An 18,459-nucleotide genomic window follows, 5' to 3' on the forward strand; every position below is an offset into this window, starting at 1 on the left:
ATGAGAAAAAAGTAGCTCTTCTCCATATATATATTATATGTTATGTGTATATATAATTATTTCACTTGATGATATCATTACTTCAGTCTGTAATCAGTTCCCTATCTGGGGTGAATAGATATGTGTGTCACATCTCTGCAGGAAAAGACTCACGCAGCACAGCTAGCATCTAAATGGGGACACAACAGAACCAACTAGTGGCTGTTGCTGTGGCATAGTGGTCTGATGCTCAGCTATAGATGGACATCTCCATCAGTCCCCTGCAAGGCTTAGGGAACACTGTGGAAGAGGCAGCAGGAAGAGAGGAAGAGCTGGGAGGAAGAAGGGGTAGAATGTTGTGCAGCTATCTCCTTTGAGTTGAAACAGTCCATCCTGGAGGGAGCAGAGAGGCTCATGGGATGTGTTTATATCATAGATATTGTAGGGCCCATGTCGCGGGGACCCCAAGAAGACCACCAGAGACACAGACTCACCGAAATGCAAAAGCAAGGTTTAATTCTGCAAATTACAATAGGAACTTCTTCTTGCACATTGATGCAGTGGGGGCCAGAGGAGGAGTCCCACCCTTCTTAGGCAGGGTTTATAAAGGAAAAAGCCACAAATCTATTATTATGGGCATAAGGGGAATGGGTTACTCTGTGATTGGCTCCAGTCTAGGGGATTTTCACTCTGCTGAGATCCACCTTCAGCAGCTGGGCTGCAGTCTAGGGAACTTCCCTCTCTGCTGATGTCAACCTCAAACTGCTGGGGCTCCAGTCTAGGGAACTTTCCCCTGCTGACAGCCACCTTGGAGCCTAGCACAAAATGGAGTTGGTTTTGTCCCTTTATTCTCCCCCTTTTTTTGTTGATCAACCCAATCCTGGGTCTCTTACAGTTAGTGCACCTTAAGTTGGATGGGCCCAATCTTTCCTTCATAAATTGGACTAGCCTATTGGGTATACATGGTCCAAAAGTCAGCAGGATCAGCAAATTTACCAGGGGTCCCGTCAGAGTGGAGATGAGCGTAGTCAACCAGGGGAACTATTAAACCAGGATTCAAACCATCCTTGGTTGGCTTCCCTTTCTCTCTTTGTAAGTCTCTCCTGCACCTTGGCCATGGTATCCTTTACAAGTCCTGAATGGCCTATACAGAAACAGCATTCTTCCCCCAGGGCTGCACACAGTCCTCCCTGTTGTAGGTCCAGTCCCCTTCTGTTTTATAAAACCATTTCAGCCAGTGAGGAGAGGGAGTCCTGCAAGTGGGAAGACTGAGGTCTCTAGGTGTTCTATGTCAACACCTATAGCTTCTCTCAATGCAGAGTAACGTTCACTTTGGGACAGAAGAGAGGCAGTCTCTGTCCCCAGCCCTGTAAGGTTCACCCCTAGGAGGATGCTGAGTGTGAGGGTGCTGACGGGCTCCCTTTTTATTCTAGTTAGACCAGCATCCTGCCCCATTCTATCTAGGAAACCTTGGTAGTCATGGTAAAGGAGCCGGGTACCAGTCTGATGAGGACACAATATCCGTTAGACTCCTTTAGACCTGAAGTCTGTGCACAAGGAGTTAACCCCAGGAGCGTGCCCACCAGGTGTCATTGTGGGGATTAGGTACTCTGCAGCTGCTGTGGGGATAAGGTGAATTGCAAAGAAAAGCCTTGGCAGTGGGCACTTTACCTATGCAAAGCCCCTGCCCTGTTACTTGTTCCAGGGTTAGAGAGTGTGGGGAATGCCAGCGACCTTCATCAGACTTAGCTGCTTCTCAAATAAGACCCTGGACAGCAATTCCCTCATGATAAGGGGGAGCCACATCAGAACAGAGCTAATAAGAGTTGGTTAGGGTCGGCCGTGAGGAGTTTAGTCAGAAACTCCAGGAGCGGATGCTCTTCTGGCGCCAAAGGCTCAGTAATAGCTAAACTATCTGGGGCTGGTGTTTTAGGTGAAAGTGAGGTTACAGCCAATTGCTGGGGCACCGGTCTCTTTGTGGGTGGGGGAGTAGGATTTGGGTCCAGTGCCTTATTGGGCCTATTATTGCTGGTTTTATTGGCTCTATCTTAAGCCGAATTACAAGGGTAGATGGAAGATATCCCCCGTATCTATAGTATATTACACTCCAGCATAGGCCTGATGACCATCGTGTATCCCGTTTTTCCTGATCAGTGAAAGTAATTTTTATCTGGCCTAAGTAACCTGTCCTGCAGGGCTTGTTAGGCTGAGGAAGAGAGGGGCCATACCAGATTGGTCTTACATATTTAAAAGTGTCTAAGTCTGGTCTGATTACACACCATCTCCATTCCCCATCATAAGACATGACACAGTCCCAACTTTTGCAGAAAGAGGATTCCAGGCCTCCACACTATTTCTGATGTGACCTGAGCACACGTAAAACCCATACCTCCTGGCGTCCACCTGGCCTGTTGCTCTATAGCCACGATTCAGATCACAAAAGCAGAGATACAGGCCAGGCCACCAGGTGTTCAATGGGGCCACACGGGTAGTCTGGTACAGAGTTTCCTATGACTCTCCATCCTCGAGGACCCAAGTCACTTTAAAGGGTACGTGGGAGTTGACTTCTTTAGCAGGAGCAGAGGGGACCAGCATCAGCACCAAGAGGATCAGGAACGACGCTTGAGCCGGACCTTTAGGGGTTGTGGGGTGTTTGGATGCCTAGCACAAAATAGAGCTGGTTTTGTCCCTTCAGATATAAATGAACTTCACAGATCCTGGAAAACTGAAGACTCCCCAGGCTCCTCCCAAGGATATAAAAACAGGAAGGAGACTCTAGTATGTTGAGGTGACTGCGAGTCATGCAGAGGAAGCCCAGGGTTCCAACCCTCATGAACTGACACCCACACTGGGGTGGGCTTGGACAATGCAGCTGCCTTTAAGTCTGAGATCCTGTAAGTAACCCCTCCCCCATACTCCTATAAGTCACCCCAGTTTGGTTCATAAAACCAGATATGGTGGTATTGCTGCTTTGATCTGTTGTTAGTTCCTTATCTGCGGTGAGTAGACATTTGTTCATATCTCCCCAGAACTCATGTCACACAACATGAGTGTGTGTGTGTAGTGTGAGTGCGTGTGCGTATGTGTGTGCATGTGTCTGCGTATGTGCGTGTGTGCATGCATATGTGTGTGTGATATTATCCCTAGTTATTCTGTAATCTTATCAATCCGGCCTCTACCCACCACACTACAACACTGTTCTGGGTCAGCTCACGTGTTAGGCGTGGTTTCACAGAAACAGATTGATTTATGCCAAGTGTACCAGTGATCTCAGCACTTTGGAGGAGGAGACCGGAAGATCAGGAGTTCACGGTCAGTCTAAGGCACAGGAGACCCTGTCTAACACTGTATACTCCAAACAAGGGCTTATCCACCCATCCATTCTTATAAGGTAATATCACAAGCTCTGAGGTCTTCTGGCAAATTCAACAATTATTTCTCCACTTTCTTCTTGCCCAGTCTCCTAGCAACAAGTGACCTGATTGTCCATTCCCTTCTTGGAGCTCTCCTCCTCATTGTAATAGTCTGAGTCTTAAATTCTCCAGATGCCGGAGAGTTGCAAATCTGAGTGCTCCTAGAAGGTGATGAAGCCTTGAAAGGAGGGGCCTGGTTGGGTTTCGGTTATTAAGCGAGTACCTTTGAAGGATCTTAACAAATTCTAGACCCTTCCTTGACTGTTTTGGCTCCCTGGTCATGAGGTGAGCATTTTTCTTCTAGCATGTACACCTACTGTGATGGCCCCAAAGCAGTAGGGACTAGGGTCCCCCAAAACCACGTGCCAACATAAAGTACTTCACTTTTTATAACAACAAAAAAGTTGCTGCAACACACACTGAATAATCTCTGCTGTTTCCACCTCTTTTGAAAAACTTCTGAACCTTCAGGCACCTAAGAGCCCACACCCCCCTGCCATTTCCCAGCTCTATTCTCTGTTAGCCCGTGGCTCAGACATCCCTGCGGTGACTTCCAGGTACACACCCTTCAGTGATCACTAGTGATATTTAATGGGCACCTAAACATTGTTTCCAGATCAGAACCCCCAAATCTGTTAGTTTCCAAAAAACAAACAAACAAAACAAAACAAAACCCCTCTGTCTACAGCTTCCTTTTGACACTTCTCACTCATTAAACCTCTGCCTTACTCTTCTCCAGTGACCTCGGGGCACAGCCAATTCCCCCAGCAGGAAACCGTCCTCCCTAGACACACTCATTTTAAAAAGACATATTTTTAATTTATTGTTGAGATTTTCACATATGCGTACAATGTCTTTTGATCATATCCACTCCTATCTCCCCTCTCCAACTCTCCCTGAATTTCCCCCATGCCAACTTCACCTTCTCTTCCTTTTTAACAATAACCCACTGAGTCCAATTAGCGCTGCCCGCACACGTGTGCCCTTGGCTCACCTGCCACCTCCTCTGGGTCTCTGAGGCCTTTTCTCTCCATCCCTATTTGTCAGACTCTCACTTCAGCAATGTCTGATGTTTTTTCCCAGCATTCATTATCATCTAAATTTCTAATGCGTACTGCATTTGAATGTTTTTCCCCGTTGTGCTTGGCTTTAATAAGCATCCAGGCAAAGGTAGAGTCTTGCCTGAATCCGTGTCAGCAGCATCTAACAGTCCCGGCACAGTGATGGCTCTCAAAAGTATTTATTAAAAGAAATGAAGGGATGCCTGTAGCCGAAGAAGAGTTATGGGAACCGGGGGAGCGGATCCTGCAACATACATTTAAATCTAAGCCGGCTCATAAATAAATTCAATAGCTGTACTCCACAACCCAATTCCATCTCGAACTTGCCCTGGGGATCCGAGTCACTCCCCTGTCCCAGGTGCCACTCATTGTCACTCCAGGTTTCAGTCTCTCAGTCCAGCTCCTCCCTGCCCTAATTCTGGTGGTGCTGCTTCTGGTGGCAATGAAACCAAAAAGGAATTCAGTGGCAGCAAACACGTTTCCCCTTAACCTGGCATGGTGGGCGGGGCCTGCCTGAGGTAGAGTCACCCAGCCTGGTAGTCCGTCCACCTCGCAGTAGAGAGCCAGACTGGTTAGGAGTATGACCAAATTCAGGGTGAGAGTATCCACCGGGGAGGCTTGTGGGGCTGGCACCTGGGACAAGGTGTCTGTCAGCATCGTGGGGACCCAGGGAGAGAGCCCTTTAGTGCCTTTGGACCGTCTGGGCAAGGAGTTCACTGCCGGTGCTGTGAGTGTTTGGGGGAGCGGGCAGTAGCGATGGTGGAGGAGGGGGCCGGAGGGACCACCTTCGGCATACTAAACAATTCTTCCTAGGAAGAGGACTTCGAGGTGACGCTCCCCCAGGATGTTGGCGCTGTGCTGATGCTGCGCGTACACAAGGCACCCCCGAAGCTGCCCCTCCCGCTTGGGTCCCTCCAGCCTGACGCCTGGTTCTGCCGCTGGTTCCAGCTAGAGTGGCTGCCGGGGGCTGCACTCCGCTTCCCGTGCTATCAGTGGCTGGAAGGGGAGGGGGACCTGGTGCTGCGAGAGGGAGCAGGTAAGGAGGCCAAAGAACTGACTGGGGCTACTGCAGGGGCTCAGCAGTGTGGAGGAGGCTAGGGTTGGGACTGGAGCGGCGAACTGGTGTGAACACCAGGAAGGGGCAGAGGGGGGAGGGAGGAAGGGGAGGGGGACTACGCTGCTGGTCCCCGGGGTGAAGGGACCAGTGGGTGGGCGATAGTAGAAGGGAGAACATTTGGAGCCAGAGGTCAGGAAGAGTATCATTTCAATCCACGTTCCCACCCACAGCCAAGGTCTCCCAGGAAGACCACCACCCCGTGCTCCAGCACCAGCGTCAAGAAGAGCTGAAGGCCAGGAAGGAGATGTACAGGTGAAGAGGGAGCTAGCCATTCTTACAGAGGGACTCACTTGGGAGTGGGAAGCCGCCAAAACAAAGACTAACGTTGAGCCTGGACCCCAGGCCCAGCGGCGGCGTTAGCAACAGTGAGCCCCTGCGACTCGCAGGCCCTCTGACTCTAAACTTGTGGTTGAGCAGGGAAACTCTTACCAAGCCTTTCGGGTGACTCTGGCACCCACTCAAGTTTGCAAACTACTGCTCTAACTAGCCATGCCCTGTGGCTTACTCCTTCTCCACCTTCCTTTGAGGCTGTTGTTTGGTTTCTCTCTTTCTCTCGCCTGTTAGGTGCTTGCATTCTCTCATAACATCTCCTGGGGAACTCGGAACACGCCCCTAGAAATGAGACACCCCCCCAGATGGGGGTGCTTTCTCTATTGTCTGCTCAGTGCAAAGAGTTAGAAGGGAGAAGAGCTACCTAAATGCTGTGCTCTGAGAAGGTGGGAATTGCACAGGAATGAGGGGCCCCTGAGAAGTAAAGTCAGCAACTGTACTCGGGTGGACATTCTCAAAAGAGCTTGGTGCTCTTAATCTTGGCTGCTTTCTGAGTCCTGGGCTGCTGCCTTTTGCCCCAGGTCTCTGGAGACCAAGCAAGCATCGACTCATCTGTGTCCTGGTGAGTCTACATTTGTCATGAAAGCCATGACAGTAAATCTCACAGAGACACCCAGGCGGGAGAGGGCAGATAGTGAAATCTACCTCATCCTTGATGATGCGGTGTTAGGGAAATCATTCCATCTCTTTGATCTTTATTTTCTTTTTATTTGGGTTGTTAGGGAAAACAAATGAGAAGCGGTTAAGAACATAGCTAATAAAACCTGGGAGTGTAATTCTGTACCCAGTCAAGGCTCTGGGCTTGTCCTTCAGCAATGCAGTTATTATAAAAAGAAAAAACAGGGCTGGGGATACAGCTCAGTTGGTAGAGCACTTGCCTAAACAAGAAACCCCGAATTTGATCACCAACACCACAGAAAGCAGATATGGTGACATCTGTAAGATGGAAGCAGGAGCATCAGAAGTTCAAGGTCACCCCTGCCTGTGTTGTGAACACGGGGCTTAGTGTATGTGAGACCCTGCCACCCTTCCCGAAAACAAAAACAAAACAAAAAGCCACTCGGCAACAAAAACTCTAAACGATGAGTAAAAGTGTGTGGTTGGTGTTATTCCTGTGTCTGTCTCTCTGTCTGGGTCCTTAATATTATAAATAAAGTGAGGTTTCAACCCCAGCATGACCACCGTCTGGGTGCCAGCTAGAGAAGGCAGGCTCTCAGCGACCTCATGCCTACTGAGACCCTGCTGTCTACCCAGAACCCCAGATGAATAAAGTACAGAATTGTTTGAGACAGAGTTTGGCCACCATCTGGTGGCAGTATACTTTTATTGCAAACTGTCCTTTGATGTCAGAAGCTCAATCTAAAGGTTTTTTTTCATTATTAAATTGTTTCGTTTTGATACTGTGGATTAAGCCCATGTACTTTGCATTCTAAGTAAGCACACATTTGTGATTTATATCCCCAGTCCTTTTATTTTTTTATTTTTATTTATTTTTTAAAAGTTTATGCCTGGTGGTGGTGGTACGCGCCTTTAATCCCAGCACTTGAGAGGCAGAGGCAGGCAGATCACTGAGTTCAAGGCCAGCCTGGTCTGCAGAGTGAGTTCCAGGACATCCAAGGCTACACAGAGAAACCTGTCTTGAACCCACCCTGCTAAATTGTAATTACATTTTTCTTACAAGTGTATGTCTATGTGTGCACAATATATGATATTCATATGGAGATCAAAAGGTGACTTGAAGAGATTGGCTCTCCCCTGCCATGTGGGGTTTAGAGATTGACCCCAGGTTGCTAGGTTGACAGTAAGCAGCAATTTTTAATATCTATTTTTATTTATTTACTTTTTACTGGGGATTGAACCTAGGGCTTTGTGCATGCTAGGCAAGCACTCTGCTGTTGCTGAAGTGTGTCCCCAGCCCTGTGAAAGCTTCTACATGTAGAGAAAGGGCCTCCCCATGTCGGCTTCAATTCCCACAAGCTATTTTCTGAGCAATCCTAAAAGCTTGTTCAGCTTGTTGGGACCGAATGTTACTATTCCACCAAAAGGTCTCTGGTCGTGGCTTGCATGATCGTGGGCCTTAAAGCCAGCCGCCTTAGGCCAGAGCAGAGTAAATCGATATAGCTCCCCAAGCTGAGCTAAGTGCCTCTAAATGTGATGTCTGCCAAAGCAACTGACTCCTTGGGGCTAACCCAGCTCAGGACTGCATCCCTTCCCAAGATGCATCTCCATTAGGCTCAGGGTACTTCAAACAGATTACAAGCAGGTGTGTCAGCAGAACTCAGGGTACTTGTAGAAGTACTAACAGGGAAAATAGCCACCTATCAGGTCATGAAGCAAGGCAATTCCCTCCTATTTCCGGATGCTTTTCTCCTCCCCTCTCCTCAGCTCTCCCTCCATCCTTGTCTCTCTCCCTCCTTCCCCTGCTTCCCTGATTCCCAGCTCCCAGCATTCACATCCTATAATCCAGATACTTAAGACACCCTGTCCATCTGTTTGGCTCAGCTCCAACCTCAAATTCCTTAAGGGGGACTCTAATTGACCTAGAAGTCTCTTGTGGGGACATGTGGCTTACTTAAAACCCAGTGAGCATGGGGGAAAGGTCTCAGGGAGGTCCCTGTTGGCAGAATGGGGCTAGCTGTAGCCCGGGCCCCCCAGGGACAGGACTCTTCTGTTTCCATCCAAGGGCTCCCCACAAAGCCTTTGGCTGATCATTTGCCTCTCACCTACTCCAGCTGGAAGACTTACGCTGACGGTTGGCCTCGCTGCCTTGACCACGCGACTGTGAAAGACTTGGACCTCAACATCAAGTACTCCGCGGTCAAGAACGCCAAATTCTACTTTAAAGTTCATTCTGCGTGAGGATGCCACACTGTCCGTTGTCCCCACCTCTATCTCCTCTCTTCTATTCAGTTCCCTACCTCAGTATAGACATAGCTCACTCAGCCCTGCTCAAGGCATAGTTTCCTGTTCCACGGGACAATGGCTGCCTTGGGGCACTGACTACATCAGGCGGACAGGGGAGGGTCTCCTGGAGCCCTGTGCCTTCTCACACTTCACGTGTCCCGTCAGGTTTACAGAGCTGAAAATCAAAGGGTTCCTGGACCGCACAGGACTCTGGAGGAGTCTGAGGGAGATGAGAAGGATGTTTAACTTCCACAAGACTCCTGCGGCAGGTGAGGCCTTGGGCCACGATCCGGACCTCTTTCTGAGACATCAGTTCCCATCACCACCAGGAGGCTTGTAACGAACGACCACTTCACCTCGTGGCTTTAAGCAATCTCCTTGTCCTTCCTACTAGACCTTAAAGTACCCCCCAGAGACAAAAGAAGTGGAAGGCAGAAGAAGGGACCCTGATCTAATCCAACAGTGTCCAGATAACTGTGACCATCTGTGTCTGTGGACAAAGGACTCACGGCGAAGTTAGGCTGTGGTTACTAATGAGACTCAAAACCACATTATTAATGTTTCTTGGAAGATGTACTTATTGGCTTCAGAAATGGGTAAAGGGAGGACTCACCCTAGCTTTCAGGGCACCCTAGAAAGCTCTCATGGGGGGGGGGGGGTTAAGTGAGTATTAACACTGAGGGTGAGGCTAGGGCAGAGAGTGCTCCAGGGCCGGGGACAGAGAAATGAAGGCCCTGAAGATGGAAGAATAGGGCACCCATAAGAGGAAGAAGTTGCTGAGGCTGGCGTGGACTGAGCAAGGGAAGGAAAGTCAGGGAGAAGTCGTGCCCATGCTTGTGTGGACTGCGACGGGCTGGATGCTCTCCTAGGCACAATGCAAGGCTAGTGAGTGGCGGCCAGCTGGGGAACACTGGGTGGGTTGGTGGCCTAAGCACGGAGATTGGCCATGTGGCTCCAGCTGAGGTCAGCAGGGGAAGGTGGCTTCGTCATCAACCATGGCTGTGGCTGCGTAGCAGTGAACTGGACAGAAGGGCTAAGAGACACCGAGGATGGCAAGTTCATATGACTTAGCGGAAGGAAAAGAAAGTTGCTTCCTACGGAGTTTCTGGGCTCTGCTATGGACAGTCAAATAGATATACATGCCATTCCTTGGGATGCCAGGAAGGGGGTGGAGGCTGAGCTGGAGGAAGAACCCACACTGGGGATGCATTTGAGCCTAGTGAGTCCCCCGGGATGGTATCGGGGAGATGCCATGATGATAGGCTGAGACTAAGATTTGATCTTTAGTGAACAGGCAGTAACGAAAGCCAAGGGATCAGGAGGCCACTGTAAGGAATGAAGAGGTACCCAGGATGGACGAGAGGGAATTTCATCATTCAAGGAAGGAGAATACCTGTATGAACTATGGTGACTGGTCCCCATGTCCCCCACCCTCCTGCAGAGTATGTGTTGGCGCACTGGCAGGAAGACGCCTTCTTTGCCTCCCAGTTCCTAAATGGCCTCAACCCAGTCCTGATCCGCCGCTGTCACAGCCTCCCAAAGAACTTTCCAGTCACTGATGAAATGGTGGCCCCAGTGCTGGGCCCTGGGACCAGTCTGCAGGCTGAATTGGAGGTGGGCATAGACTGCAAGCCCTGCCAACCTACACGAGTTTCTTCGCGCTCATCCCTATTAGAGACAGAGGGGACAACCATGTGTTACCTAACAAGAACCTCTCTCAGAAGGCACTCCCCTGACAATCGTGGGTCTTCTTCTTTCTGTCTGTCCCCTCCTTTAGAAAGCCAGGTACAGCCATAGCTCCCCTTTCTCCTGCAGAAGGGCTCCCTGTTCTTGGTGGATCATGGCATCCTTTCTGGAGTCCAAACCAATGTCATCAATGGAAAGCCTCAGTTCTCCGCAGCCCCAATGACCCTGTTATACCAGCGCTCAGGGTCTGGGCCCCTGCTCCCCCTCGCCATCCAGGTCTGTAAGAAGGCAGGAAACAGGGGGAGGGTCCCACTGAGTGATTGACAGACAGTGACACTGCCTTCCTCCCTGCTGGCCCTACCCACCAGCTCAAACAGACCCCGGGACCCGACAACCCCATCTTCCTGCCCAGGGATGACAAGTGGGACTGGCTACTGGCCAAGACCTGGGTGCGCAACGCCGAGTTTTCTGTCCACGAGGCTCTCACGCATCTGCTGCATGCGCACCTGCTGCCGGAAGTCTTTGCCTTGGCCACACTGCGGCAGCTGCCCCACTGCCACCCTCTCTTCAAGGTCAGTGGCTCAACAAGTCAGCCCAAGCCAGGCCTGGCGGCGCACGCCTTTAATCCTAGCACTTAGAGAGCTGAGGCAGGAGGATCTCTATGAGTTTGGGACCTGCCTAATCGATATAGCAGAGTGTCAGGACAGCCAAGACTACTACATGGAGAGATCCTATCACAAAACAAGGTGGCTCCATCCATAACCTAGCCTGCAATCAAGTCTGTGGAGCCCTGGGCTTTATCCTGTACCCTGTAGTGTCTCTTCCTAGTGGTCTTTCCTCAGATGGCCTTACCCCTCCAGGCTTGGATGCAGGACTCCCATTCTGACTGAAAAACATGGAGTAGGGTCTACAGCCAGGGCCTAGGAGAATATCTAAGCTGAAATCAGAAAGTGTAAGCAGCCATGGGGATGGGGGGGACCTTCTCCGAGACGTCTTAACTTGATGAAAGAAACAAATGTATCTTGTGAAGGCCCACAGGCCCTGCTCTATGCTCTTCAGTCGGACTTAGGCTAAGGGGGACAACTCCACATTGCCAGGCCCCAGTCCTGCCCCAGGGATAGGAAACCCCAGGAAGTTTCCAAGGTCCTCATTTGACAAAAAGATCTGATGTTCAGAGGGACAAAAAGTCCTGCCTGAGGACAGAGGACAAGATGCTGTGGGACCTTGCGCCCATCCCTGGATGGGGAATACCGAATACTGTCACAAACTACAGCTCCTGGCCTTGCTCACTCTTTCTGTGCTGCTCACAGGGTGGGTGGCTTTGTGGGGGTAGGTCCGGGCTTCCCCGACTTTACCGTCTCCTCCCCTTGCAGCTGCTGATTCCCCACATCCGGTACACACTACACATCAACACGCTTGCCCGCAAGCTGCTCATCGCCCCTGGGCAGGTGGTGGACAGGGTAAGCAACGCCTTTGGCAGGAGGAAATTCTTCAGATGGAAGAATCTGGAGTTCTGGGGTAGGATTGTCTCTGCTTCCCTAACACCAGCTGGCCCCTGCTTTTGAAGCAAGGTTCTGATGCGCAGTTCTTTCCCTTAGTCCACAGGCCTCGGCATTGGAGGATTCTCCGAGCTGATAAAGAGAAACATGGAGCAGCTGAACTATTCTGTCCTATGCTTCCCTGAAGATATCCGAGCCCGAGACGTGGAGGACATCCCGGGCTACTATTACCGGGATGATGGGATGCAGATCTGGGGGGCGATAAAGAGGTGAGGGAACCATCCCCAGGAAGCCACAGGGGCAGGGGAGGCAGGAAGTCTGGGTGGGAGATGGGATGCCCTGGAGAGGTTTACGGTGAGGAGGGCTGGCAAGCATGACTCTGGGCAAGGAAGCTTCTCGGCCTGGGTCGAGTTTGGAGCCAGTGACTGAATCCAGCTGCATCTTGCAGCTTTGTCTCTGAGATAGTCAGCATCTACTACCCAAGTGATGTGTCTGTTCGAGAGGACCAAGAGCTGCAGGCCTGGGTGAGGGAGATCTTCTCTGAGGGCTTCCTCAGCCGAGAAAGCTCAGGTACAGGGACCTCAGCCCTTGGGCCCAGCCCCACCCTCTGGCCTCTCTGTGAGGTCCTAAGATCCCCAGCAGCCCCCACCGCAGCCCAGCTTTCCCACAGGTATGCCCTCCTTGTTGGATACCCAAGAAGCCCTGGTCCAGTATGTCACGATGGTGATATTCACCTGTTCAGCCAAGCACACAGCTGTCAGTGCAGGCCAGGTAAGGGACGGTCCGGGCGAAAGGCATTGCCATGGAAGGGCCAGAGTCTTGTTCTCACTTTGCCCTCTCTGCCTTCAGTTTGACTCTTGTGTTTGGATGCCCAACCTACCACCTACCATGCAGCTACCGCCACCTACTTCCAAAGGCCAGGCTCGGCCTGAGAGTTTCATAGCTACTCTCCCGCCAGTCAACGCCACATGTGACGTCATCATTGCCCTCTGGATGCTAAGCAAGGAGCCTGGAGACCGAGTGAGTGTGGGGCTAGGAGGCAGGTCAGGCCAGGCTGGATAGGAAGTACATGTTGTTTCCCCTCCCTGGACCAAACTCAACCCCAACATTGAGCCCCACACCACACTCGCACCTCACTAGAAGAGAAGACACGTGACCCTTGGCCATCTCACAGTAAGGATCAAGTGTCCAAATCAGATGACGAAAACTGTCGCTCTCAGCAGCGACAGCAACACGGCACTAAATGTTCCTTTAAATATTCAAATTAAATGGTCAAAGAACTTACAGATCACTGTCACTTGGGAAGATGTTTAGGAAAGGGACAGGGAGAAGCTCAACCAAAGAGTGTGCAAAGTGACTGGGTCGGGGGACAAGTTGTGGCTATAGCCAGCTCAGGTGGGTTGCAGCTGCTCAGAAGGTGGGGACCTCAACAGCTCGACCCTGTGATTGGTCCCCAGAGGCCTCTCGGCCACTATCCAGATGAACACTTCACAGAAGATGCCCCACGGCGAAGTATGGCTGCCTTCCAGAGACAGCTGATCCAGATCTCTAAGGGGATTGCGGAGCGGAACCGAGGCCTGGCACTGCCCTATACCTACCTGGACCCTCCTCTCATTGAGAACAGCGTCTCTATCTAAAATCCTGGAGAAGAGGGTCCCGTGCGACCTACAGACCCCTTGGCCATATCACTCCAAGCTGAGTGTCACCCAGAGAAAAGTGTCTTTCAAAATGTACGGGTCCCCAGGTGCTTCTCCTGGACAGCCAGGCCCCATCTAACTCACCTGTGAAACACAACTACACAACTAATAAAACCAAAGCAGACAAACCCAAACTCCTGCAGAAGACAGGACCTCACAGGACAGGGACACCGAAATGTTTGCAAACACCGAGGCTCAGCTCTGATCAAGGGCTTTGCTAGTTCACTTTGTTCGTGTCCCATTAACCATGGACTGTCACAGAAGCACAGAATCCTGTCCCACTGCACACAGTCAATGAGACCTCACAGTCATCACCTCAGACAGGCTTCTCGACAAAACAGGAAGCAGCCCAAACAAAACCTACCAAGAGATCCATTGTCACCTACAGGCTGGCGTTAAAAATGAATAGAACACTGAGAAGGGCTTACCAAGAGGTGGACTGCCACCTACAGGCTCACCTTGAATAGAACACTAAGAAGGGGTCATTGGAGGTCAGGAACAAAGAGAAGGAGGGGCTGAACGCGTGGCTCTGTGGTTAAGAGCACTGACTGCTCTTCCAGAGGACCAGGATGGCTCATAACTGTGTGTAATTCCAATTCCAGGGGATCAAACACCCTTTTCTGGCCACCAGGCATGCAGGCATAATATCCATATACATAAAAATTAGGTTTAAGGTTTTTGTTCTTAAAAGAGGAGGTTAGACTACCCGGGCCATTTCTAGCCCACCGCTTCTCCAAGCCTTCCCCAAAGTGAACTGGAAAGCAGGTCCCGTTTCCAGAGAATTAGGAATATGAACACACCTCTAATGCTTTGCCCTCGAAATTCCATCTTCATTCTGGATTCCCAATATTTCATATACACTCTCTGGTTCTGGTTGTTTGTTTGTTTGCCTTTGTTCTTGTTTTTTTCTGGCGCAGACTCTGAACATTACTAAAGTAACAAATGAGCCATTTTGAAGTCACCTAGTGACTTTCATCTCTTATATTACAGGCATCAAAGTTCTGGGTCTTCGGTTTCATACAGTTTTATGAAACAGTACTCAGAATGTAACATTTACACTTGGGCTGGGTGGTCCAGTGGTTAAGAGCACTTGCTGCTCTTCCAGAAAACCCAGGTTCAATTCTCAGCACCCATTTCAGGTGGAACCTCTTCTGGCCTTGGCAGGCATGGTACTCCTGTACACATACACACATAAATTTTATATTTATATATATTATAATATTTATATGTATACACTATTTACATAAACCCGTCATTGCATCCAGTAGACCCAGCTTCAGAAAGAGCTGTGTGGTCCACCAGACAGCCTTGAACTGCTCCTTCTCCATTGATAACGCTTTGCCAAGAGTTATATAGAGTTATTCCTCTCTCACACCGTTTTTAGTTTCTGTCGATACGCAAGCCCTGGGACAGGAGAGCTGGCTCAGTGGTTAAGAGTATGTGCTGCTCCTCCAGAGGGCCTGAGTTTGGTTCCCAGCATCCACACCAAGTGGCTCACAACTGCCTGCAACCCTAGCACCATGTGTATTCCATCTCTGGCTTCCACGGGCACTTGGACTCATATGCACGTACCAGCATGCAGACACACATACCTACACGTGCTTATAAAAAGTAACAATCAAACCTTTAAAAATAAAGGAACAATTCTTGATTATTTAAGCCAAGCTGGGGTGGGGGGAACGGGGAGGAAACTAAGTGGCTTTGAGTGTGGAGCTGTTAAACCCTGCAATTTCAGGTGAGAATTGAAATTCAGCAAGCAGCTGGGGGCACAAAAGTCGAAGTGCACTCTCCTTGGCCTTGCAGTGGGAAGAGGGAAGCTCCTGTTGACCTCTTCCCTTCCTGTATTTGCCTCAGGATTCTTTTTTTTTCTTATTTATTTATTATGTATACAATATTCTGTCTGCGCGTAAAGAGGTCAGAAGAGGGCACCAGACCTCTTTACAGATGGTTGTGGTTGCCAGGAATTGAACTCAGGACCTTTGGAAGAGCAGGCAATGCCCTGAACCGCTGAGCCATCTCTCCAGCCCAGATTCCAGGTTCTTGAAGGGGGATATTTTACCAACCTTGAGTGCCAGGAACTTGAGTGCCCAAGATGAGGTTGCCCCCAACATTTCCCAGCCGAGGGTCGGGTTAGGTTGGGGCCGTGTGACTGAGTCTGGCCAATGGACTGTGAGAGGAAGAAATCCAGGTTGCTTCCAAGACTAGCAGTTTAACTGAGGCACCCCCTTTCCATTTCGGGTCCGAGGCTGCCTTGCAGGCATGTGGTGTGAACTCCAACCTTACCTCTGTCTCCGTAAGCTTGGGAGGACAAGGTTAACAGCCGCGGTGGCCGGCATGGCAGAAGTTCTCAGTGAACACATGCTGAATGCAGAAACTGATACCCAAATAGTTCCCAAATCCCTCTAGTGAGTTTCTTAAAGGTGGAACTAGAACTTGTTCAACTTTAGATGCCATATGCCCAGAAACATGCAACCACTGTTTTAAATAATAATAATAAGTGGATGGATAGATGGTAAAGATGGACAGTCTCAGGGCTGGGGCTCAAGGAGAACACTGAGATTGTCCCTTTGGGTAAGATGTTTGTTAGGAGAATTCTTAATGGTTTGGACAGACAGTCGCAAGGTGGGGGCTATGAGGAGAGTTCAAGCCCCCATACTATCAACAGCAAGATGGGGACTTTGATGAAAACACAGGCCCATGAGGCAGAGTGAGGGTCCCTTCTTACAGACCTCAGAAAGAAGGGAGGGGTTTTATGCAGCCAGGCTGTCTGTGATATACCAAGAGGGAGGGGGATGGGTCACCACTGTCACCAACAGCCCTGGGATATCCCAGGGAGTCCGGCAACCTGAGTTCTGGAAGTTTCCTTGGAGAAGTGAGAATGAAAGTACTCCTCTGGAATCTGGACCCCTGACTCTTTCCTGACTGACGGACAGGCTCTTACTAGGGGCTCGCCTTTCCTCTGGGGCAGCTGTCAGAAAGAGGCTGCAGGTGGGCGAGGCCACAAGAGTCCACACCCTCAAACCTAACCTGGGCACATGGATGAACTTGTGAGCGCTACTGTGCTCAAATAATAAATAAATAGATTGTTTTAATGTTTGTCTTTTAAGTGTGTGTGTGTGTGTGTGTGTGTGTGTGTGTGCGTGTGCATTTCAAGACAGTTTCTCTGTGTTGCCCTGGCTGTCCTGGAACTCACAGAGATCTACCTTCTCTCTGCCTCCAGAGTGCTGGGATTAAAGGTGTGTGTCACCACTACCTTTAACTTATAATAAAATTATATATTTTAATTATATGTATATGAGTATATTGTTTGTACACCTAAGCGCAGTGCCCAAAGAAACCAAAAGAGGGCATCAGATCCTCAGGAGCTGGAGTTACAGTGTTGGCTTGTAGCTGCCAGACAAAGGTCCTATTGCTCTAGCCCCTCAGTATATGTCTTTTGGGATGAACTATCATCTACGAGAAGGAAAGAATCCAGTGTGTCTCAACTGTAGAAATCCAGGCAGGCAGTGTCCACCCAAGCTTGAAGAAGCTGCCCCTGTCTTCAGTGCAGGACCTGTGAGGCTGTGGGCCCTGTTACAACAGCAGTGGAGGAATAAACAAAAACCAAAACCTGGCTTTGTCTCAGCTGTTTTCAAAAACCACTCATTTTGGAGAACACATAGCTTAGCAACACATTAGTAGTCTCCCACTAGCTTGCCGTGGACTTCTCCTTTGCCACGTGTGCTAGGCAGACTCAAGCCTGGGGCATCAGAGAAGAGGGGATGGCACCTGAGAAGATGCTCCCATCAAACTGGCCTGTAGGCAAGTCTGTGTGCATTTTCTTGCTTAGCAACTGAAGTGGGAGGGCCCAGTCCACTTCTGGCAGCAGCATCCCTAGTCCTGGGTGGTACAAGAAACACAGCTGAGGGGCTAGAGAGTTGGCTAAGTGGTTAGAAGTACTTATTGCTCTTGAAAACGCCTGGGGTCTGAGTCCCAGCACCCAGGTGGTGGCCCACACCTTTCTGTAACTCTAGTCCCAGGGGATTCAACACCCTCTTCTGACCTCAGCAGGCACCGGTCACACATGTGGTGCACAAACATACATGCAGGGAAAAGACACAAACAAATGAATTGTTTGGAGGGTGAGCTGAATGGGAACCCGGAGAATAAGCAGCGTTCCTCCCTGGTCTCTTCTTCAGTCCTTGCCTCCGAGATCCTGCCTGAGTTCCTGTCCTGACTTACCTCGGTGATGGACTGTAATGTGGAAGTGTAAGATAAAAAACACTTCCCTTCCTGAGTTGCTTTTTAGTGTGGCATTGTTCACAACAACAGAAAGCAAATGAGGATACCACGGTAATTGTTGACTAAACTATCTTTCAGGGACCCAGTAGCCACTCCAGCTGCTGGTAGTGAAATTCTATTTAGCCCTTTATTTACATCTGCTCAGTGGGTGACTGAACAGGTGAGACAGGTTAGCACCTCTGCCTTCATACTGTGTGTTTCTTCTTTGTTGTCTTAACCTACACTCAGATTCCAGTCAATTCTGAATATACACACAATGATCATTTGAGAAATGTTTGCCCAAGACAAATTCAGGAGAAGCTTGACCTAACTCGGTCTTATCTCTCTCTTCCCAGGTCAAGGCTGACAAAGCACCCCATCCACCAGCGCCAAGACAGGAAACAAGAGACCGTGGGAAGGAGCAAAATGAGATGGTACCCAAGTTCCCGGGAGATCAGCACCTAGCTCCAGGAAGTACGAGAATACTCCTGGTCTTTATTAGCCTTTTCTCTC

At 49.9% G+C, this 18,459-nt stretch overlaps 1 protein-coding gene across 1 annotated transcript; it reads left to right on the forward strand.

Annotated features, from left to right (window-relative positions):
• Positions 1–5,033: 5,033 nt before the first annotated feature.
• On the forward strand, positions 5,034–13,806 carry Alox15b (arachidonate 15-lipoxygenase type B). Its single transcript, XM_075942406.1, has 14 exons — positions 5,034–5,180; positions 5,267–5,489; positions 5,741–5,822; positions 8,633–8,755; positions 8,970–9,073; positions 10,246–10,418; positions 10,620–10,766; positions 10,859–11,062; positions 11,864–11,950; positions 12,089–12,258; positions 12,438–12,559; positions 12,660–12,760; positions 12,839–13,009; positions 13,447–13,806. The coding sequence occupies exons 1-14, from the start codon at positions 5,034–5,036 to the stop codon at positions 13,624–13,626; spliced, it is 2,034 nt and encodes a 677-aa protein (XP_075798521.1). The 3' UTR covers positions 13,627–13,806.
• The last annotated feature ends 4,653 nt before the right edge of the window (positions 13,807–18,459 follow it).

This window comes from Microtus pennsylvanicus, chromosome 11 (genome assembly GCF_037038515.1).
Source record: "Microtus pennsylvanicus isolate mMicPen1 chromosome 11, mMicPen1.hap1, whole genome shotgun sequence".
Lineage (NCBI taxonomy): Eukaryota > Metazoa > Chordata > Mammalia > Rodentia > Cricetidae > Microtus > Microtus pennsylvanicus.

Bases quoted from the DNA above. Each gene is read 5' to 3' on its own strand.
- Alox15b (XM_075942406.1), top strand. From the start codon at position 5,034: ATGACCAAATTCAGGGTGAGAGTATCCACCGGGGAGGCTTGTGGGGCT. The intron at 11,951-12,088 runs GTAAGCAACGCC...TCTTTCCCTTAG, and splicing joins CTGGGCAGGTGGTGGACAGG to TCCACAGGCCTCGGCATTGG. The intron at 13,010-13,446 runs GTGAGTGTGGGG...ATTGGTCCCCAG, and splicing joins GCAAGGAGCCTGGAGACCGA to AGGCCTCTCGGCCACTATCC.